This window comes from Ovis canadensis, chromosome X (assembly GCF_042477335.2).
Source record: "Ovis canadensis isolate MfBH-ARS-UI-01 breed Bighorn chromosome X, ARS-UI_OviCan_v2, whole genome shotgun sequence".
Lineage (NCBI taxonomy): Eukaryota > Metazoa > Chordata > Mammalia > Artiodactyla > Bovidae > Ovis > Ovis canadensis.
Genome location: NC_091727.1, coordinates 21,627,681 through 21,651,366, shown reverse-complemented (window position 1 = coordinate 21,651,366; position 23,686 = coordinate 21,627,681). Strand labels below are relative to the sequence as shown.

At 40.5% G+C, this 23,686-nt stretch overlaps 1 protein-coding gene across 4 annotated transcripts in view; it reads right to left on the bottom strand.

The window, feature by feature from the left end:
- The window catches only part of PHEX (phosphate regulating endopeptidase X-linked), a 209,309-nt gene that overhangs the window by 20,589 nt on the left and 165,034 nt on the right, over window positions 1-23,686 (bottom strand). For all 4 annotated transcript variants that reach the window (XM_070291452.1, XM_070291453.1, XM_070291454.1 and 1 more), the window contains 2 exons: window positions 7,219-7,273; window positions 571-638 (listed from right to left, as the gene is read on the bottom strand). In XM_070291452.1, coding sequence (XP_070147553.1) covers window positions 571-638; window positions 7,219-7,273 — 123 coding nt within the window. The remainder of the gene's footprint in view (window positions 1-570; window positions 639-7,218; window positions 7,274-23,686) is intronic.

Genomic DNA, 23,686 nt, shown 5'->3' with positions numbered 1-23,686 from the left:
TTTTAGCTTATATGTCATCAAGATACACACCATACTCTATATTATGCATTATCAGGAAAACATAGCCTTTCTAAAAGAAATTCTGAATATATGACAGCATGGAGGAAAACAGAGATTAAACACTGCATAAATCTTGAAATAGTGTAAAGGAATCAGTTAGCCAAGTTTCAAGAATCCTAACTGACTCGGCAGCATGTAGAATCATCTTCAGAGCTCACACCTCTGGGGAGAGCATCTCAAAATCCTGAATAAAGAAAGGAAGAGAAGCTATAAAGTCATTCCTATAACTACTGTGGCAGCTACAGCAATTCAGATCTAAATGCAAAACTAATTTCACTGAAATTACAAGGTCTGCTTTAATTCTACCCCATCTCCAACAGGAACAATTATTTATTTATTGCAAGCTAATACAACAAGACATGGGGGGAAGTTTTCAATCAGCAATTATACTGCTTTGGATAATCTTCAGTCTAAGATGATGCCACTCTCCAAAGATAATAGCAACAATTAACATCCATATCATCAACATGACCATAAAAGCATCAGCTTATACACTGAATCGGTACTTACCATTATTATCAAATCCATGTGTAAATTCATGTCCAACAATTACTCCTATAGCACCATAACTCAGAGATCTATGGCATAAATATATAAATGAGTTAAAATTATAAGCATGAATGTCAGAGCATAATTCTTTTTTTTTTTCAATGAAAAGCCAAGACAATCTGTTTTCTACTAACCACATCCACAAAACTGTAATAAAAAAAGTAAACACATCCTTGTCATTGAAGTAGACAAAGAAACTATAATTTCTAATGGTGTTACTATGAGCATATATGAGCCTTAGTTTCTACCCAGTGAAATCAGGGATACGAAAGTGATGGTTTCTAAAGTCCCTTTCAGCCCTGAGGCTTCTGTGGGTATATACACATTCTAACTGCAGTTTATATTTATAAACACCCAAAGCAGTAGCAGGTTTTGAAAAGATCCTGTCAGTAAACATATTGTTTATTTTTCATCTGTGAACCTGTTGAAAAATCACTATAGACTTAGAAGTTAAATTGTTTCCCAAATGTAGACATAAAACAGGAATAGAACAGAGATTAAAAGGGATCACCCTGCTTTCAAAGGCAGTCACATTCCTCTGCTTCTGTGACAGACAAATTCACAGGTGGACAGCAGACTATGAAGCCTGAACCTGATTTGGAAAAGGTGTTAGAGTATTTCTGTTCACCTACAAAGGCGACCGCTGACAATTCCACACACCCTGAATGCGTGTGCCCCTCCTCCCACCAAGAGATAAGCTATTTCCTTCCCCCTTGAAACTGGATGGGCCTTGGGACTTGCTGTGGCCACCAGAATTCAGTGCAAGGGGCCAGGTGTGACTTCTGGGCTGAGGCCTTACAGCTTCCATTTTTGTGGCCTCTTGGAAGTCAGTTGCAGTGTAAAGAAGTTGGAGTAAGGAGCTGGAGATGCCAAGTGAAGCAAGTGAGGGATGCCAAACGTTGAGAGACATCTAATGGACGAGAGAAGCCCAGTCATTCGAGCCAGCCCAACCAAGGCACCAGACATGTGAGTGAAGTCATCTTAGATCCCATGGCCCCAGTCGAGCTGCTCAGCCAATACTATACAGAGCAGAAATAAGCTGTCTTGACTGGAGTACTGCCCCAACTGCAGAATCATGAGCTAACAGTGGTGGCACTTTGTTACATAGCAATAGGTAACTAAAAGAGAACACATAAATGATGTATCAGGAAATCAGTAAGGGGGTTTCCCTATGTATATGTCTAAGATTTTCTCTTTCAACTAAAAGTTCTCTGAAGACAAAACCCTTATCTACTTGATTGCTGCTAAATTCTCTGGATTTAGGACACAGTAAATGAGTAACAATGATTTAACTAACTGATTAACTTGACCATTTCTTGCAAGTGACAGATCAATATGTTACTTATTTTAGTCATTCAATGTGCACATGAGGATTATAGACAACTTTAAATCCTTGTTATAAGGATTCTTCCTGAGATTTGTAATTATACAAAAATATTTCACTTGATTCCTGACATGCAACATCAAAATTACCCAGCACTAGATAGGACCTATAAGTGGAAGGAACAAGAAATTTGAAGCAACATGTTATTACAGGACATAATGATCCTTAACATGCTAATTCCTTGTCACAACTATACCCAAGGAAGTGCTGCAAGATTTAATTTTTCCCCTTGGTGGCAATTCCTTCCTTTGTTATTTCTTTCCGGCAAGGTAATTTGCATTTGAAAAAAAAGTGCTTTCCTACTGTTTTTCCATCATGGCAAACCTTCATTAAAGAAGTGAGAGTAAAATGATGCATTTCAATCACAGAGCTATGAGAGCAGGGTGGGACAAACTTGTAATTCTACACAGAGCTAATTTTTGCAGCAGTACCCCTCACTATGCAGCCTGTAACATTTCGTTTTTCTAGGCCTCTTAGCTCCAAGAATAGTATTCAGTCCTCTACACGCCTCAGTCAATGCTGTTGACTGGATGAATTCAAGGGATGAACCATGGGGGCTTATAGCAACTGCTCTGCAATAAATGTCCCTTAAGAGGGACTGCTCCAAAGAGCTTCCTATTCACAAAGGGTAATAGAGAATTCAGAAAATGATTGAATCATTGTAAGTTTCAATTCTCAGTTACATAATCACAACCCTTTGGACAAGAGACAAAAAGTAAAAGTAATTTTAGATGACTAAGCCTGACAATGATAATGCTTCATAACACTAAATTTGCATCTTTCATTTTATCAATGGACATTATTTAAATTAGCATGTCATAAAAATAAATAAATTCGTATGCCTTTTAAAATGCGACTGGCTGGCCAGAAACAAGAAGACTCCTGCAGAGAAAATCTAGCCCTCCAAAAATAAAATGGAAAAGATGACAATTTGTCCACCTACTCAGTTTCTCTTTTGTTCTTACCACCCAACGGGTTTCACATATGCACAGAATTTGCTGTCAACAACAAAGCAACTGTGATCTCACTCTGTCATCAAGCAAAGGCTACTCTATGCCTGGTGTGGAAATTCATAAAAATCTCAGAGTTACAAGCAGCTTTAAGGTCATCTAGTTCAATTCCTTAGCAGAGGCATAGTTTCCCTCTACAAAAACACCCATTCAAATGGTCCTAAGAGTTCTCTTCTTAGGCGTGTCCAATAACCAGGAGCTCATCCCCTTCTGAGGCGGCCCATTCTCTCTTTGAGTAGTTCTAGATAAAACAGCGCTCCCTAAAGCTGACCTAGAATCTCTCTCCTATCTATTGGTATGGTGGAGTGGTACAGGTGTTCTAGCTGAATACCCTCTGACCTCCCTAAATTTACTAAATAATTTTGCCATCCTAACTTTCTTTCAAAAACATGAAGATGCTTACGAGGTTATCCCTCAAATACTCTCTTCTCAAGTTCTTTCAACTCTTTCTTGTCAGTCATGAATTCGAGGCCAGCGATTTCCAAAACATAGAAAAAAGTGAGATTAGGAACTCTGAATTAAACACATTTAGATAGATTTTTCTTGCAGAACTTCTTGGGAATTTCTACGCTGCTAAGTACTATGATTCTCCAAAAGAAATGGAAGGGAAGGAATATTCACCTCCATTATTACTCCATAGGACACACACTTTGGAATATGCTGTCCTAGGCCATGTAAAATCCTGATTTTTTTCTCTGGAAACAATTCAGCTTGTTGATATCACCACAATTAGACACAACACCCATGAGGGGGCTAAGCTGACCAGTGTGAGGAGAGAGAATACCCACTCATTGGATCTGGAGGAGATCCATTTAAAAGAGATGGATATATGGGAACCCATCTCACTACACTGTGATTCCCATCTCAACAGCATCACCATATTTCTAATGCTAAATGTCCAAAAGATGCTTAATAATTATTGAATGGGTATCTTAACAGAGGATGGATGGCTTCAATGCAAAACATAGAACCCATAGAAAAAAAATTAAAATCTCTCTCTAGCTCAGCATACAGGTGAACATCAACATTTCCTAAGTTTCTATGATTTTGACTTTTATATCAGAAAATCATCTCATTGACACGATAAACAAATTCACTGATCAATAAATTCAAACTCCAACCTGACTATGTCCAAGTGTCCAGCCATATAACCACAATAACAGAAGGTCAGTTTAACTGCTAATGATAAGCAACATCAAAAATTCTAGGACCCTCTTTAGTTTGAAGCAAGCTTAGCAAATATTTAGTCTGTCTTTAACTTTATGGAAATATATATAAATTTCTAATCTTAACAATACAAAAAAATTGATTACAAATATCTGAACACTGATTAAAACTCTCTGAACACTGATGAAAACTGCCGACAAAGGTCTGTCTAGTCAAAACTATGGTTTTTCCAGTAGTCACGTATGGATTGTGAGAGTTGAACCATAAAGCAAGCTGAGTGCAGAAGAACTGATGCTCTTGAACTGTAGTGTTGGAGAAGACTATTGTTGCTGCTGCTGCTGCTGCTAAGTTGCTTCAGTTGTGTCCGACTCTGTGCGACCCCATAGACAGCAGCCCACCAGACTCCCCCGTCCCTGGGATTCTCCAGGCAAGAACACTGGAGTGGGTTGCCATTTCCTTCTCCAATGCATGTAAGTGAAAAGTGAAAGTGAAGTTGCTCAGTCATGTCTGACTCTTAGCGACCACATGGACTGCAGCCTACCAGGTTCCTCCGTCCATGGGATTGTCCAGGCAAGAGTACTGGAGTGGGCTGCCATTGCCTTCTCTGGAAGACTACTGAGAGTCTTTTGAACTGCAAGGAGATCAAATCAGTCAATCCTAAAGGAAATCAGTCCTGAATATTCATTGGAAGGACTGATGCTGAAGCTGAAGCTCCAATACTTTGGCCACCTGATGCAAAGAACTGACTCACTGGAAAAGATCCTGATGCTGGAAAAGACTGAAGACAGGAGGAGAAAGGAATGACAGAGGACGAGATGGTTCAATGGCATCACTGACTCGATGGACATGAGGTTGAGCAAGCTCCGGGAGTTGGTGATGGACAGGGAGGCCTGGCGTGCTGCAGTCCATGGGGTCACAAAAAGTTGGACACGACTGAGCAACTGAACTAAACTGATGAAAACTATGCGGCTGAAACCTGGGATGATATGAATGGATTTTATCCATACAAACTGGTCAATTTTATTTATGCTAATGACAGTGCTTCCCTATTGTAGGCTTTATCGATGCCTGATCCTGTCCCTGGGCACTCACCATTTTTAAGCACACCAATCTGACAGCTTCCAGCTGCCAGCACCTGAAACTAGTTGCCTGAGGGCTTTCTCTGGCCACCAGAGCCCTCTAGGCTTATGCAGGGCAATGCCAGCGAGTTAAAACACCCCGCGGCAGCCTTCAATCAGTTGTAGAAAGTAAGTTGGAAGACAAATACCCCAGTTCCCTTGCCCCGGAGATGAAATTGTGCTGAAGCTTATTGTACAATTTTCCAGCAGAAATGAATTCAAGTTGCCCACAGTAATAACTGGCTTAAAAAAAAAAAGTCAAGGAGAATTTTCCTGGTGGTCCACTGGTTAAGAGTCCACCTGCCAATGCAGGGCACATAGGTTTGATCCCTGATCCAGGAAGATCCCCACATGCTTCAGAGCAACTAAGCCCACGTGCCACAACTGCTGAAGCCCGTGCGCCTAGAGCCGGTGCTCCACAACAAGAGAAGCCACCACAGCAAGAAGCCTGTGCACCACAACTAGAGAGCAGCTCCTGGTCTCTGCCACTAGAGAAAGCCCTCCTGAAGCAACGCGGAGCCAGAGCAGCCACAAATAAATAAGTTTTTAAGTGGAGCAGAAGGCAGATAAGGAGAGCCAGAATGAGATGTGATTATGAATGAATGAATGGTCAGAGTAATGCAACTTTGCTAGTTTGGAAGATGGAGGAAGAGCGCCATGAGCCAAGGAATGTAGGCCACCTCCAGAAGCTAGAAAAGGCAAGGAAACAGACTCTTCCCTATAGCTTCCAGAAAGAAATGCTGCCCTAACAACATCTTGTGTTTAGCACAGAGAGACCCAGGTTGGAGTTCTGACCTATAGAACTGTAACCTAATAAATTTACACTGTTTTAAGCCACTTCATTTGTGATAACTCGTTATGATCATCATAGAAAATTCATCTGACACAGTTAATTGGTTTCCTTCCTTCCCTGTCCCACTTCCTCACTGCCCTGGTGGATTTCCTGGTGTCGCCTCTGAGAAGAACTACTTGCACTTGAATCCTTGTTACAGAATCTGCTTCTGGGAAAGCCCAAATAACAACATTGCCATTGTATTTCTCTTATTTATATATGTATGTGATCCTATATCTTTTTAACCTGCAGAATCATATTCAAATTGTCACTGATCCAAACCAAAATATAAGTGACTACTAAAATCAAGACATTTTTCGTGCATTAAAGCATCAGAGCAAGCAAAAGCACATAATAAAAGTGGTGATATAACTGACAATGATTATTAGAATTCCCACTATGTCTGGAAATTCTGAATTATATGAGTCTACAGTCGGTTGGTATTGACGGCCTCTAAAGTGAAATCCCTAACTCCAGACACTGTCCATTTCTGACCTGTTGTATAGCTACCCAGATTATGCTTCTAAAGACAAACTTCATTATCTCTACTTGCTCAAAAATGTCAGCATCTTCTATTGCCTAATGTCCAGGCTCCTTACTGGAATTCAGAGCACTTCAATATCAAACATCAACCTCCTTTTCCAGACTTCTTTTCTACCATTTCCCTTCAAATAACACTTGGACTCACCAAACTAGACTCTTTGCTATTCTAAAAGCAATTTTCTTCCCTTTCTTCACGTCGTTTCTTCCATTTGGAATGGGTTTAAATCCATCACCATAAACTCAAATCCCAACAGTCCTTTAAGGTTCATGTATTTCCAGTATGCATCAATACATAAGTAAACAAATGCATAACAAATGAAAGCTCCCTGTGTACAGGTTAGCTTTCTTATCCAATCATACACCCTGGTAACAAGCATCAGGAAACGGCTAACATGATGAGAATGGGGACTACCCATGCTGGGTTCCATGCCTTCTTTTGTTTGGTTTTGCTTTTGGTTTGTTTGTTTTGTTTTTTTACTTTATATTCTGTGCTCTGCCAAATATCCTGTTCTTCCTTCCCTGTCAGTAACTGGTTTCTCTTATTAGTTTACTTACCGAGGATATTCTGTTCCCCAAAAGAAAGGCTTCTGGAGTTCTCCTGCTGGAAATCCTAAGAGAAAGACAAACAAACATGACTGTAAGGGATATAGAGATTGATTTGATGATGAGTACCTGACTGTAGCTTTAGCCTTGGAGTTTCAAAGGCCCATCAGAAAGGTACTCCTCATGGAGCTGGGAGCCCTTGAATAGATCCAACTGCCTCTAAGATATTAATTCAACTGAGTTTGAAATCAGTGCATTCCGTCAGTTTCAAGGAAACCATTTTGTGTAGATACATTATGGGCAGTAGTTCAGGCTGCTGTGAGAGGGGTTCCTTCAGACACAGCACGTGAAAGAGTCTTCCAGCTGTCTTGCAGCTTCCCCTGACACAGAAAGGGCTGGCTTCATGGGTGCACAACCAGCGCAGTCACACAGGGCCCCGTGCAAAAGAACCTCACATTGGATTTAACGCTCTGTTGTCACTGTCTGAAACACTTAACAACTTTATGTTTGAATGTGATTTTGGAAGTGGAGACCAAGGGGACAATAAAGCACATTTGTGAGTAAAGGAGCCATGCACAACATTTCGGTCCACAGTTCCTATTACACTCTATTTGCACACAGCATACAAGATGCTCCCTGGAAGCACAGAACTCTGGTAGACCCACAACACGTGTGAATTCAGCAAGATTCAAAGCAAGCACAAGTTAAGTATGTTACGTCTAGGACTGAATAGGCCGGGGTTCTGACAGCCACAGGAGGGCTCTTTCAACTGGAACCAGAATTTGCCTTGACCACCAAAGGCAGCAGTGGCATTCTAAGAACGTGAATAAGAATTCTATCTTATCAGATAGATAACAATTCTATCTTACTCCTGTTACTTCACTGCATTAGGCAACCACATACACCAAAATGATGACATAAAAGGAAAGGGAAAGATAGGACTACCCCTGGTCTCTCCCTTTCAGCCCTTCCTTATTCATCAGTATACCAAAGGTAGAGACTGTTGATAGAATGCACATGTAATAAAAAATGAAGTAAAACCTGCTGAATTAGTTTTATGCAGTGTTCCACCATCCTGACAAGAAGAAAATACATACTCATGTATAAGCTAGAAAATACAAACTATAATTCTGGTGATTCCATAGCTCAAGTAAAAGTTCTTGTATCTGCATTTGTTTTGGCATTGTACAATATAAAGATGAATGGTAAAATAATGCTGATGACTTAAATTTTTAATTTTCCTTACAACTCACAGTACTAAATAGCAGATAAAAAATACTGTGACCAGTCTACAGAATGAGAGACGAAAGCCAAAGCTTTCTATTGCAGCCCCTTGACAGCACTTTTTCCTGCTTTCTGAAAAGGAGGTCCCTGTTTCTTCATTTGGTACCGAGCCCCACAAATTATGTAGCTGGCCCAGGGTACAGATGAGTGCGAGAAATGCCTTGCTGTGCTTTGCCACTGCAACTCACCATAAATTTTGTACCCTAGAGTGGATCCTAGGAGCTGCACTTACAAGTCATTACAACTAGGAATTGCAATGAATAGTAACAAAAAAACATTAGAAAGAGATACTTTCTGCAACATCCCTGCCTGTTACAGGGCTACTGCTCAAGGCTCCTAGAGACTGAAAGCTCTTTCATGAGTTCAAAGGTTTTCTCTCCCTTCTTTTCCTCTCAAAAACCTGTCTACCTCCCCTCCAAGATAGGACATTATGAGTCATGAGGGCAGGAAAGCAGGTTCTTAATTTAGAAGTGAAATATTAATTTGTGCAATTCATATATATATTATTGATATTTTCTTAATAACATCAATTTCGCAATATCAGGGTACAAAAACCTTATTGCACAACGGAGATGGATCCAGCCTGGAGTCTTCTCTCTTTCTGCTGCTTTCACATAATGGAAATTGCATCTGACTCTAGAGGGGTGATGTCAATTAATCTTCATAATTTCCACATTTTCTTAAATATCCTTGGCATCTTTACATCAAAATTCCATCCTCTTTTTGGTGATTACTTTTAGTAAGTCATTCTGACTTGGAGATATATATATATACACATACACATATATATATATGCAAATATATACCACATATATATGTAAATCACAGTGTTTGTATGAAAATTCTGTCTCATATATCATCAAAAAGCAATGATCTTTGCTAATAAGAACAATGATCATAGACCAATGTGATTTAATTATTTAATCATTATGGCTTTCTTGCTTGGTAAGGTGCCCAGCTGGCAGCATTTATGTCCACTGCCAACCCCTTTACAGGAAAGCATCTGACACCTGCCTGAGCCTCCTTTCTGCCACTGTCACTGTTAGAGGCCCCAGACTCGCCAGCCTCAGCCATCATGCTCCCCTGATCATCTATCTGGATCTTCACAGCTTGTCAGGGCCAGGGAACCCCACACTGAACAACACAAGAATCTGATGCCCTTAGGACCATTTAGCTGAAGTGAATGGATTAACAGTTTAAGCTGCATTTTTGGAGATGTCAACTGGCAAGAGTGACAGATCAAATTTCAACAGGGCCAACTCAGTATCTTATCTCATAAAGTGAGTGAGTTCTACTGAGCAAAGGGAGAAGTGAAAAATAATTAAATAAATGGAAATGGGATTCTTTTTCTTTTTCTCTCCCTTTTAATAGGCTTTTCTTATCTTCTCTTGCATATTTATTTTATCTCCTCTTCTTCCCATTTGAGCACTGCCTTGCCACCTATTTCACACTTTTCAAGATTCTTTTTCTGTCTGTATATTTATGGAAGACATTCCTTACAAGGTAAATTTGTATGTGTGCATATGTATGTACACATACATACACATACATATATGAACACGAGAGGAGAGAGGGAGGGAGAGGGAGGAAAGAGAAATTTAACTGTTGGACTGGCAAAAATTAATCAGTTTAAAGGTAATATTGGCCAGGGTGTAGGAAGCATGTTAGTGGGAGTATAAATTGTTGTGAGCATTTTAGAAAGCAATTTAGTCATCTCTTAAACCTTTACATGCCAGTGGTTCTCCAATTTGGCCATGCATCAGAATCACCTTATTGAAATACAGATTACTGGGCTCCACCCTTAGAGTTTCTGAGTCAGTAGGTCCAGAGAGCTGGTTAGGAATTTGCATCTCTAACAAGTTCCCCTGTGAGGCTGATGCTTGGGCAACCACACTTCAAGAACCACTGCCCAATCCCTGGCTCACACGCACTGCAGAGTCATGACTAAATACGTTTATTGCTGCATCGCCGTAACTGAGAAAAGCGTGCAACAAACTAGATGCCCAACAGGAGGGGAATGACGTGATGATATAACCATTTTAGGGACTGCTGTGCAGCAAAGGAAGAGTCAAGAGGTAGAGCTCCATCTTCTAGCATGGGAAACTCTAAGAAATGCTACTGGCATAAGTCAGGGCATAGATACAGACATATAAATGCCATTTATATATTTAAAGTAACCCTCTTATCAGTTTGTGTATATGTATGAAAATTCACACTAAAGGTCTATAAAATACATATCAGAGTGGTCACAGTAGTCATTTATCTCTTAGAGATCATTGGGATTTGGGGTGGTGGGTGGTTAATGGGGCTTTGGACATAAATGTAATGTTTTCAATATTGATTAATCAAAGGTAATCATCTGTAATTAAAATAAACTCTTTTAGACATAAACATGTGTGGGGCTTCCCTCGTGGCTCAGTGGTGAAGAACTCACCTGCCAATGCAAGAGACACAGGTTCAGTTCCTGATCTGGGAAGATTCCTCATGCCCTGGAGCAACTAGGCCTATGGGCCACAACTATTGAGCCTGTGCTCGAGAGCCCAGGAGCCACAGCTACTAAGCCCACGTGTCCTGTGCTCCACAACAAGACAAGCCACGCATCTCAACTGGAGAGTAGCCCCCACTCACTGCAACTAGAGGAAAGCCCATGCAGCAAAGAAGACCTAACACAGCCAAAAAGAAAGAAATTTTTTAAAAAGAAATAAATGTATGTGTGTTACAGAAAATTCTTCCAAAGATTACCCAAAAACAGTTTATAGTCTACTCAGCTTACATGGCAGTATTTTTCTCAAACATTTGTAAATACCAGCAAATTTCTATTTCAAGCAAAAATACAGCTTGCAGTAAAATAATTTCAAACACTAAAATTCTGACAAAAAAAAAAAAAAATACTGGCATTTATATGGGCTTCCCAGGTGGCGCTAGTGGTAAAGAATCCTCCTGCCAACACAGGAGACACAAGAGACATGGATTCCATCCCTGGGTTGGGAAGATCCCCTGGAGAAGGGAATGACAACCCACTTCCAGTATTCTTGCCTGGAAAATTTCATCAGCAGAGGAGCCTGGTGGGCTACTGTCCATGGGGCCGCAAAGAGTCGGACACAGCTATGCACAAACACACGTGCTATAATAACCTCATTATTTGGTAGCAAAAAATTCTCTTTCTCAAATCTACAGGTAGGAAAATCATAAGGCCTGCTTTCAGGCTTTCTACTTGGTCAGCCTTCCATTTTTATTGCAGTTTCTCATAACTCTCTTGATGAATACTGACTAATCTAGTTGCAGTCTTAGCAAAACAGTGACAGTATAAGGCATAGAGTACTTTTGTTTAGGACACAACTGTGAAAGAACTGATCACATTCACTGGGTCAGGTTCAACTCGTTGGCCTTTAAAGTCACAGTTATATCCTAACTGTAGCTACATCTTTCCAGGAAAAGGCAAAAGCCTCAATGTCTCTGGGTTCTAGTATTCACTTTATTAGTGTAAAATCATATTAATTAGGTTTTTTATTATACGTAAATATAGAGAAAAAACTAAAGCTATCCTAAAGCTATCCGTTGTCCTAAAGCTTAGACCCTAGAAAACAAACATATGTCCTCAGGCATAGCAAATTCAAACTATTGAGCTTTATGCAAAAACCCAATGGACTTTTCTGGCCAATCTACTATGCAGAGAGATCAAAATAAAAATTAGTAATTTCTCTCTTTTTTTTCTCACCCCAATCTAGAATTTCCCACTACTATGTTTAAAACTTGCTTCAGATATTTACTCAAATGTCACTTTCTCACTAAAGATTTCCCTAGTGCTTTTTTAAAGGAGCCACGTATTATCCTATCCCCCTCAATGGTTTATATCTCATCATAATACCACCATCTATGGTATCTACATTTTACTTATTGTCTATAAAGTATTGTCTGTCTTTCCCCAATTGGAATGCAAGCTTCGTAACAAAAGGGCTTTTATTTACTTTTACCATTCTTTCACTGCAATATCTTCAGAGTTGGAACAATGCCTGGCATGTGGTAAGCACTCAATAAATATTTGTTGAGTAAATGGAATCTGCACTTTGTGAAACTCTTAAGAGTGATGGGGATTAAAATTACCTATAAGTGGGGGTTAGCCAAAGTCTAAAACATTACACAATATTATTAATACTCTCGATATGCTACTTCTTGAAGTTTGCATATTCAACACCAGAATGGGGATATGTTCCATTGTTCAAAGCCTGGTTTTTGTTTACCTCCTAGATTAGGGACTCTATTGGTTCTATTCCCTTATATTCATAGCCAAACTAGTGTAGTTTTGAGGTTTGCATATTTTTTTTCCAATAAACTCTCAATCAAAAAGCAAATATTGACAAGATAAAAAGACCTGCCCAGCTCTGTGCCAATTCCATCACCCCTATGTCCTCTTAGCCCTCCCTACCACCAAAGAATGAAAGTAGGATATTTTCCCTTTTGTGGTTAGAGCATAGGCTACAAAGAGAAAATCAGACAAAATACTGATATAGATCAGAGTCCTTTGGTCCTAACAATATTGAATGAACTTAATCTCTTTTCCCTACATTCTTTGTATGTTTTCATGTAATTGCCACATTAATTTTAAGTTCCATATCTGCTATCTGTAAGTGTATGGCTCAGAAAGGTTTTTATGTGGCAAGTGTTTTAAAAGCATTATCTTCCAAAGTTTGGTTATTTTTAGGTGTGAAGTTTTTTAATACATTAACATTTACAAATGGTGACTATTTTAAAAATAACTACAGTCAGACTGGCACATCATTTCCTATTGTTTCCATGTTTGGTCAGATTTAATAAGATGGGAGGCCTCCAATTTTTAGTATGTGTGCAAGCGAATGACTCTTTATGACCCCATGGACTATAGCCCACTAGGCTTCTCTGTCCATGGGATTTCCCAGGCAAGAAAACTGAGGTGGGGTGCCATTTCCTCCTCCAGGGGATCTTCCTGATTCAGAGATGAAACCCATGTCTCTTGCACCTCCTGCACTGGCAGGTAGATTCTTTACCACAGCGCAACTGGGAAATCCACACACACACAAAAGAATACATCCATTCAACTTTCAGGAACATAGATAGAACTAAGGATCATCAAACTAAGTGAAGAAAGCCAAAACCTACAAACGTCCTCAAAGAAACTACAACCCAGGGAAAGGGAAAAGGATGTAACTAGAAAAAAAATCCATTTTGTAAAATCTAAAGAGGAAGGTGAATTGATACCAAATCTCTCTAAAGTGTATGTTTAATTGAAATATTCTTGAAATTCAGTGGAGAAATACTGGATACATGGGAGTAGATACATACGTGTGTTGTGGAAAGGGGTTACCTATAAACATGTATAGGTTAATGGGTAAAAGATTTGTAAGATCAGTGGGGGTCAGAGTTTTCAACAGGTCCCCAGTTATTTTGGTGTGTCCTAATTGTGACCTCCCCTGTGAGAATAAGGATTCTCAACCCCAACTGTATATTAGAATCCTTTGGGGAGGCTTTATAAAATAAACCCATGTCCCTGGCCCAGACACATCAGGTCACGATGTCTGGGATGGAGCCCTAAACGTCAGTATGCTGATGCATACTGAGCTTATAAAAGCTCCCCGGGTGATTCTAATATGCAAACAAGTACAGAAATCTCAGTTTAGGAAAAATAAGGAGCTGCTTATATTTAACTTAACTGATGTATATAAATCAGCCCTCTTGTCTCATTCTCCTCTCTTTATTGCTCCTCAACCCAGTACTTGTAACATATGATTAGATATTTGTATTATAATTTCACAGACTATTCTTTCAAAACTGAAACTTTACATGGCTTATAAATTATGATTTTACAAAAGGACAAAAATAGTTTTAATTGCAAGTGCTTTGGAAAATCCAGGCTGAATTCTCACTCTAAGAGAGAATGACTGTAACATCTTATTCAGGATTAGTTCTCATAATCAGATAAGCCAGATACCATTCTTCTAGAAGCTAGGGGGCCATCAGTAGGAACATGGAAATTGCTGCAATTACAAAGCACTTTTGGTTATATTTTTTGCTGTAAAGGGATTTCATTGTCATCACTGCTAAGATTAATAGTGGATTTTTTTTCAATTTGGCATCTTGCAGTAGTTTGGTGAATGCCAACCATCCCCTTTTCAGAAAATATCAAGTTCTAACAGCTGTGACTCATGTCAAGGGATTCAGCAAGATGCCTTGGCCATCTGCTGGCTTCCTGCAGGTAACCTCCTGCCACCATATCCATCAGCCTAGAACTGACAAGCAGAAAGCAGCTTCCAAAATCTGCCCTCCATCTTGAAACCTTCTCTTTTGGCCTTTCTATTCTTTTTGTGCCATAATTACCTCCAGGCTGCAATAAACACATCCTCTTCTTATTTACCAGGGTGACCAACCATTGCTGTTGGCCCAAGCCTGAAGGAGCTCCTAGGATGTGGAGCTTTCAGTGATGAAACTGGGACAGTCCCAGGCAAACCAGGACAAGTTAGCCTCCTTACCTTTACTCTCCCAAGTCTGACCTCTTTTGCATTTGCTCCATTTTTATAGCTCAGCAGTTTTCAAACTTCAGCATGCAGCAGAGGTTTGATAGTTAAAATCTTCTTAAAACATATATTGCCGGGCCCATTGCCAGAGTTTCTTATTTGGGAGGTCAGGGATGGGACTAGGTAAGGTCCGTTTATTACAAATGATGCTGATGCCGCTGATCTAGGGGCCACGCTTTGAGAACCACTGCTCCAGTTCAACATTTGGCAGAGAAAACACAGACTTCCTCCCACAGTGCAGCTCAGTATCTCGGATTCTACTCATGTTCCACCAGGTCATTCCACACACACAATTGCTATCCTAGGTATTCAAAACTGACACTATGGATAGTGATGTTAAGTCCAGGCCTGGGAGAACAGTAGATGCCTCAACAAATGCCTGTGTGGTGTTACTGAGCCATACCTGGGTGTGACTAACATCTTCTCCTTATCAATTAGACAAAACAAGCAAAAAAACACTGAGTCTCTTTATTCATCTCCTCCAGCAGTATCTTCACAATGCCTAACTCAGTAAAAGAAAACCATCTCATCTACTGTTAATGAAGATATAAATTGGTACCACTCTTCTTAAGAGAAGCAGGATAACATGTATTTTAAAACTTCATAAATTGAGCATACCATTTGACTCCGCAATTTCTCCACATCTGGGAATTTACCCTAAAGAATACTCTCATATTTGACAAAGACTTAGCCACAAAATGCATCTCAGTAGTTTTTGCTGTTGTTGTTGTTTGCAGTAGTAGAACAGCCTAAATGTCTATCAGTAGAAAATTAGAGAAATTAAGGTGCTTTTATTAGGTGGAATACTAGGCATGGTGACTGAGAAGAATTCGTAATAAATTTTCTAAAATATTTGTTACAAATTTCAGTGGGGAAAAAGAACAGTGTAATTGGATGAGCTCATGTTTAATTTCAATTTATAAATATGGTAGATAAACATACTGAGATTCAACAAAGGTATTAAATGTAGCTATTTTTAAATTACGATTCACTTTAAAATATTTTTAGCTTATCTAAATTTTTTGAGATTTGGCACAATAAAGATAAAATACTTCTGTAATACGGGTTAAAAACAACTAATTTTTCTTCATGGGAGGACAAGTGAGATTGTGACCATCGTGACAGATGAGGGCGATTTCTGACTCCCGTTTCCTCTCACCATGGCTCTTTTCCAGCTTTCTGATGCTCTCCACACTCTGGCTCATATCCATGTCACTCCTAGAACATGTTCCGCTCACAGCCTGCCTCTTGAGTCAGAAAGTGAGAGTCGCTCAGTTACATCCGACTCTTTGCGACCCCATGGACTATAGAGTTCATGGAATTCTCTAGGCCAGAATACTAGAGTGGGTAGCCTTTCCCTTCTCCAGGAGATCTTCCCAACCCAGGGATCGAACCCAAGTCTCCTGCATTGCTGGCGGATTCTTTACCAGCTGAGCCACAAGGGATGCCCTACCGACTTTTAAAACTGTTCTGTGCTTTCTGCTGGTGGCCTACAGCGAAGCTGCCAGTCTTCTGGCTGGAAATAGCATGTGTCCTGCCCCATGCATGCATGTTCAGAAGCACACGGCAGGTGGTAAACATGTCCCTCTGGGCATGGGTCCTGGTACTCACCATTTCTAGGGATGCCGTGAGACTACAGGGCTCCCCACGTAAAGGCACCTTGTCCCTCGGTGGCACTGCCCAGAATGTCATTTTCAGCTGCCTCCTTGGTCAGGCTCCAAGACAGGAGGCTGTATTAGGACCTCCAGAGTCTTGGACTAGACCAGGACAAGAACGTCTTAAAATAGTCATAGCATTTGTCCCATGACCTTGCTAAGTGCATCACGTACACCATTTTGCAAACTATTTGCAATTTGCTCATGACTTCACCTCAATGCACTTAACAAAAGTTTTTGAATTTCACAGTAAATTTTGTGAAGAAAAACATTTTGGGGAAATGCTGCTTCTGCTGCTAAGTCGCTTCAGCCGTGTCCGACTCTGTGCGACCCCATAGACGGTAGCCCACCAGGCTCCCCCATCCCTGGGATTCTCCAGGCAAGAATACTGGAGTGGGTTGCCATTTCCTTCTCCAATTTTGGGGGAAATAGAGCAAAATATATAACCCATAACCCCCCATCAGAATCCAATGGTTAGAAGATCGGGGCATAACCAAACAGCTCATTCTCACAGACGGCACTCATCAGCGGCTGCTCCAGGCCCCACCCTTGAAGACACAATATTAGCACAGCCACCTGACCTTCCAATCCTCACCTCCTGGCTGTCCCCACATCCAACAATATCTTGCTTCCATATCAAACAGAAACAACCCCCCACCACATGGGAAAGGGCAGAATAGCATGATTACTCTAACATACAATTATATCATGCTTGCAACTTTGTCTGAGTGTGTTCACAGGTACCATTTCATGTAATTCTCACATTTCTTACCCAGCATCAAGCAGTGTAGGGTGAAGATTAAGTCTGTAAAGAGAGAAGCTGCATTATTATCCCAGCTGCGCTAGCTGTGTGCTCTTTCACATGTGATTTGGCCTCCCTGAGCTTCAGTTTCTTCTGTAAAATGGCCCACGATGCCAAGTTTAGAGACCTTCCGTGAAGACTACAGACAACACACGGTAAAGTACCCAGCACAATGCTTGGCACGTTAGTGGTTCTCAGTGAAGAGCAGCTGCAAAGAACAATTATACTCTCCATTTTATGGGAGTCCTGGATTTCCCTGGTGGCTCAGATGGTAAAGCGTCTGTCTACAATGTGAGAGACCTGGGTTGGATCCCTGGGTTGGGAAGATTCCCTGGAGAAGGAAATGGCAACCCACTCCAGTACTCTTGCCTTGAAAATCCAATGGACGGAGGAGTTTGGTGCAGGCTACTATCCATGGGGTTGCAAAGAGTCGGGCACGCCTGAGCAACTTCACTTTCTTTTCAAAGCATCAGTGGAAAAGTTGTGAAACTACTTGTATTATTATTACACCATTATTTGAGAACAATCTTGGGATTTAACTTATCCACTCCCTAATTCTTCTCACAACTGCCACCACCTAGGTTTACACCCTCCCCAATCTTCTCTTGAACCACTTTCCCAACCCCTAGCTGGCCTCAGTGGCCTCAGGAGCCTCAGTCTTTTCCCTCTTCAAGCCATGATCTTTGAGACTAAGACCAAGGAACTGAGACTGACGTTTCTCACCTCCCAAAGAAACGATGTGCTGTGCTGTGCTGTGCTAAGTCACTTCAGTTGTGTCTGACTCTTTGCAACTCCATGGACTGTAGCCTGCCAGGCTCCTCTCTATGGAATTCTCCAGGCAAGAATACTGGAGTGGGGTGCCATTTTCTTCTCCAGAAAGAAAGCTATACCAGTTCCCTATGGCTTGCTCCTCAATGTGGCTTATAAGGTCCTTATTTACTTCTCCTACATTTCATCTCCCATCATGCCTCTCTCCTCGCATCTAACACATGCAGTCTGTCCCCCAGCAATTGTGACCACCTTGCCATCCTCTGTGTGTGTTGTCTTTGTACCAGCCACTACTTCTGCATGTCCCAACCTACCACCTTTGCCTACAGATTTCTTTTCCTTTCAAAGCCCACTCAAATGCCTTTTTCACTGTGAAGCAAACCTTCACTCCCCTAGGTAATTACCACTGCTCTGAGGCTACCAGGATGCACTGCACACCCTTCTGCTGCACACTATGATCTCTTATAAATGACTGATCACAAGTCTCTCTCTCCCGACGCCTCAAAAGCAAGAACTCTTTAACAGCTAAGATTTATTGATTACCTACTACAAACCAGTTTCTCTTCCAAGCATTTTATATATATTACCACCTTTAATCTTCACAACCCTACAGGATAGTTACTACTATTATCTCCATTTTATAGATAATTAAACTGATGCCTAAAGATGTTAAGCAACCTGTTCAAGGTCGCGAGTTATCAGTGGCCAAGTCAGGATTCAGAATCCAAGCCCACACTCTTAACTACTACACCATACAATATTATATAGACCTAGCACTTAACTCAGTACCTGGGGAGTTGTAATGTCTGTATTACTTATCTTTTGCTTTCTAACAAAGCATTCCCCCCAAATAGTGGCTTAAAACAATAAACATTTACTGTGTCACAGTTTCTCTGGGTCAGGAATTCAGACACAGTTTATTTGGATGGTCTGTCTCAGGGTCTCTCATGAGGTTGCTGTCAGGATACCAGTGTGGGCCGCCATCATCCAAAGGCTTGGCTGGACTACAGGACCAGCCTCCAAGATGGCAGGCGCACAGGGTGCTGGTCACGGGCAGGAGGCCCTGGGTCCTTTACATGTGGACCTCCCCACCAGCTTCCTGAGGGCCCTCATGACATGGTTGCTGGCTTCCCCCCGGGTGATCAATCCAAGAGAGCAAGGCAGAAGTCATATGTCTGTTATGACCTAGCCTCAGAAGTCACACTGCCCTTTCTACAGTATCCTATTAGTTACAGAGGTCAGCCTCATCCGGTGCTGGATAGACCACAAAGGAGTGTGACTACCAGAAAGTAAAAATCACTGGGGGGGGGGGGGGGGGGCACTATAAACATGACATGAATCAGTAGAAAAATTACTAAGAATTGCTCTGTCAGGATCTCTTCTACATAATAAGAAGTCTGGATTACGTGGCCATTTGAGTTTCCTTTCTTCGAGCTCCCAAACTATGGCAGATTATTTTCAAATTCTCCTCAAACACACCATCAAGTGGATTCAGGGATTTAATTTCATTAAAGTCCAGTAGAGGCCGCAGGTGAGTATTTGCTAACTTGGCTTCCACTTTATGGTTTCAGGCAGTCAGCAAAGCATGAGAAATTCTACCAGTCTGAAACACAGTTATTTCCTTAACAGCAAAACAAGTCTATGTTTGATTTCAGGATTAATTCTACAGTTTGATGCCACTATAAGCCCAGCCTCTGGACAAAGGCTTATCTTCTTTAGCAGAGTATCTGTGATTAAACTGAGGCAACTAAATCCCTGGCGTATAAGATAATAAAATCATTGGTTTTAGCCCTTAGGCCTCGCTTATTTTCAAACCAAGATTTTATTTGCTTAAAATAAACGCTTAATATGATTTGAGACCTATTAAGATAAAAAACTAATACTGAAATGAGGCACTACACAGATACACTTTGATACGGAATACATGAAGTGAATCTTCTGCTAAACACCAGTCCATATCAGTGGAGATGAGAACCAAATGTGAGTGGCTCCCCACCACGGCTCGGGACCACTGCCTGACTGGACCCTAAGTATTATACTTTGGAACCTGAGGTAGCAACATGCTACAAGGTTCCCTGGATCCCGTCCTCTCCCAGTGCTCTCCACCTCCGACTGGCAAACTGCAGCCCTCTAAAGAGTTCCACTGGAGCGCAGCCACACTCATTTGTTTATGAATTGTCCATGGCTGCAATGGCAAAGTTGAGAATTTGCAACAGAAATCATATGGCTTCCAAAGCCAAAAGTATTTACTATCTGGCCCTTTACAGAAAATGTTTGTGATCCCTCATCTACACTTCTGGCAGCTTGGTCTGAGGTCACCTGTCATCAGCCCATATATCTATGTGTGCTATATGCTATTCTAAACATTTTAAAGGGAGAACGGAGGTATTACTATTTATGTTGAGGTATTATATACATAAAGTAAAGGCAAAATTCTATGGCATATAAAAAAATTATAATAGAACACAGTGAGGTTTTACCAAAGTATCACCTGTGCAACCACTTCCTAGATCAAGATGATGTTTCCATGCCCCCATCTCAGTCAATATCCCCCCAAACAAAGAGCATCATTATTTTAATCCTATCACTTCAACCACAAATTCATTTCCCTATCCCTGAACTTCATATAAATGGAACCACGCATTGTTTCACTGGGCATTATAAGTGAGCAGCATTCTCACACACTGTAGAATGAAGCAGTTTGTTCTTTTTCATTGCTGTGTAATATCCAGTTGTATGAATATACCACAATTCATCCACCTGCTCTCCTGTTGATGGAAATTAGGTTCTTTCCGGATTTTTGCTATTATGAATAAAGCTGCTATGAACATTTATTTGGTCACTCCATGTGGCATGCGGGATCTTAGTTCCCTAACTGGGGATCGAACCTAAGCCCCCTGCAGTAGAAGCTCAGAGTCTTAACCACTGGACCATCATGGAAGTTTACCAAAATATTGTTTTAATGTATAAAATCTTCTGAGGACAAAAGTTCAAAATATCCCTTCCCCCAAGCTTCATATTATGCTGTGTATCCTGTGACTGACTGGCTATCCCAGGCATTACTGGTGGGCATGCCGGGTTTTGATATACAAAACCATGACCCTGATGATATGCTGGCACTTTTCAAATTGATCTTGTTAAATCCTATAAAAAACTCTAACCTCAACATATGGCAGATGAGGACAAGAGGGCTCAGGAAGGAGAAACACCTTGCCCAAGGTCATGCAACTGAATCAGTGGCATACAAGGTCTCTCATCAAAGTTTGGTCTCCTTACTAAAAGCAGGAAGACCAGCTCTACATTTATCACAGAGTTAGGGAAGCACAAGTTTAGGCACTAACAACCTCAGCTTCTTGTCTTCCTGTTTAACCACCTTATCAGTTCAAATATAATTAAATTATGCAATAGCTCCTGAGTATAACTTCCCATACAGCAGATTTAAGTCATTATTATTTCACACTACACTCTGTGTCTGAAGACACTGCTACCTAGCTTGACAAGGGTAGAAAAATAAGAAGCTACAAACACCCTGCAAAAATCTAAGATTGAAAGATGACCACAAGTCATAGGATTTCACATACAAGAATGGATTTGTAAAATCAAACAAACAAATAAAGAAAAACCCTACAGGTTTTCTATTTTCTGCTCAAGTCTCTACCACATGTAGAAGTTGACTTAAATGGCATAAATCAGAAAATGATAATGGGAACTGAGTGAAATTCTCATAAATCACGTTACTAAGTATAGCTACAAATAGATGTGAAACCCAATTAAACAGATGGCCACATGCTGTCAGAATCTGCCCCTAATCAATAAAGATATTCATTTTAGAAAATCACCTCAATTTTCCACTCTTCAGTGGAGCAAAAAGAAGGCAGTTGGGGGTTGAGGGGGGGGGCATCCCAGGAAACCCAGTGGGGAAATGTATAAGAAGGAACTCCACCTGTCTTCATTTGTAGTCCAGAAAATAAGAAAGAGAAGAGAGAGAAAAAGTTACCCATAGGACTCCTTGTCATCTTGCCTGAGAATGTAATTTACAATGAGAGCAAGCACTGGTCATTAGGAAAATAGAAACAGCTTGAATCTCTTAATTAAAATACTGCTTCACATTGTCCATTCCAAACCCCCTCTGCTCCTGAGCCTCATGAAACCACTCAGTTACCCTGAAATGGCTGCTTCTTCGGTAAACCTCTGATAAGATCAGCTCTTCCCAGATTAAAAAATTTAAAAAAAGGTTGAACAGGGATGAATCCAGGAGGCAAAAATATTATTAGGCATACTTAAATCCCCCAAAGAGCAGTAAGCATTCACTGACATTGGAAAGTGAATGTGGAAATATTGGTGAGGAATCTATCTCAATGCTTTTTCTGGCATAAGAACTGATCTATTACATTCACTAGAATGGTGAAAATTCTGTCTACCAATGCCAAGAAGTGATGAAAATGAGAACTGGTGAAAACACTCTGTACTTTGGAACACTCACTGTGGAAACATTGGGTGTTACCTGGTAAAGTTGAGTATTTGCGCAGTAATTCCACCCAATCATAGTATATACTTGAAACACTTGTTTCAGGGGACATGTATGAGAATATTCAGAGCAACACTGTTTAGAACAGTGAAAACCTAGGAAAAGGGAAACTCATAGCTCTGTAGAACAGATAAGTAATCTAGGGTACAGTCACACAATGGAATGTTACACAGCAGTGAAAATGAAAGTCATACTGCCACATGTTACCTGGATGAATCTTAAAAAAAAGAAAGGGATGGAGAGGAACATAGACAAATGCAATGGCATCAGGAATGTTCTGGTTCTTGGATGTGTGGTGGGTTCATAAACATTATTTATTTTATTATATGTTTTCTTGTATACTTTATAACTTTCTGTGTTCTAGCATGCTACATATATTCTTTTCCATGTACCTAGTAAAACATTTTCTTTAAAAATAGATAATTCAAAGAATTTTCTATCACCCAATAAGTTATTCCAAATGATATAATTCATATTATATAAACAAAACCCATATTATTATAAATAGTAGCTATGGGAAACAGATGGGGAAACAGTGGAAACAGTGTCAGACTTTATTTTGGGGGGCTCAAAAATCACTGCAGATGGTGACTGCAGCCATGAAATAAAAAGACACGTACTCCTTGGAAGAAGTTATGACCAACCTAGATAGCATATTGAAAAGCAGAGACATTACTTTGCCAACAAAGGTCCGTCTAGTCAAGGCTATGGTTTTTCCAGTGGTCATGTATGGATGTGAGAGTTGGACTGTGAAGAAAGCTGAGAGCCGAAGAATTGATGTTTTTCAACTGTGGTGTTGGAGAAGACCTTAAGAGTCCCTTGAACTGCAAGGAGATCCAACCAGTCCATTCTGAAGGAGATCAGCCCCGGGATTTCTTTGGAAGGAATGATGCTT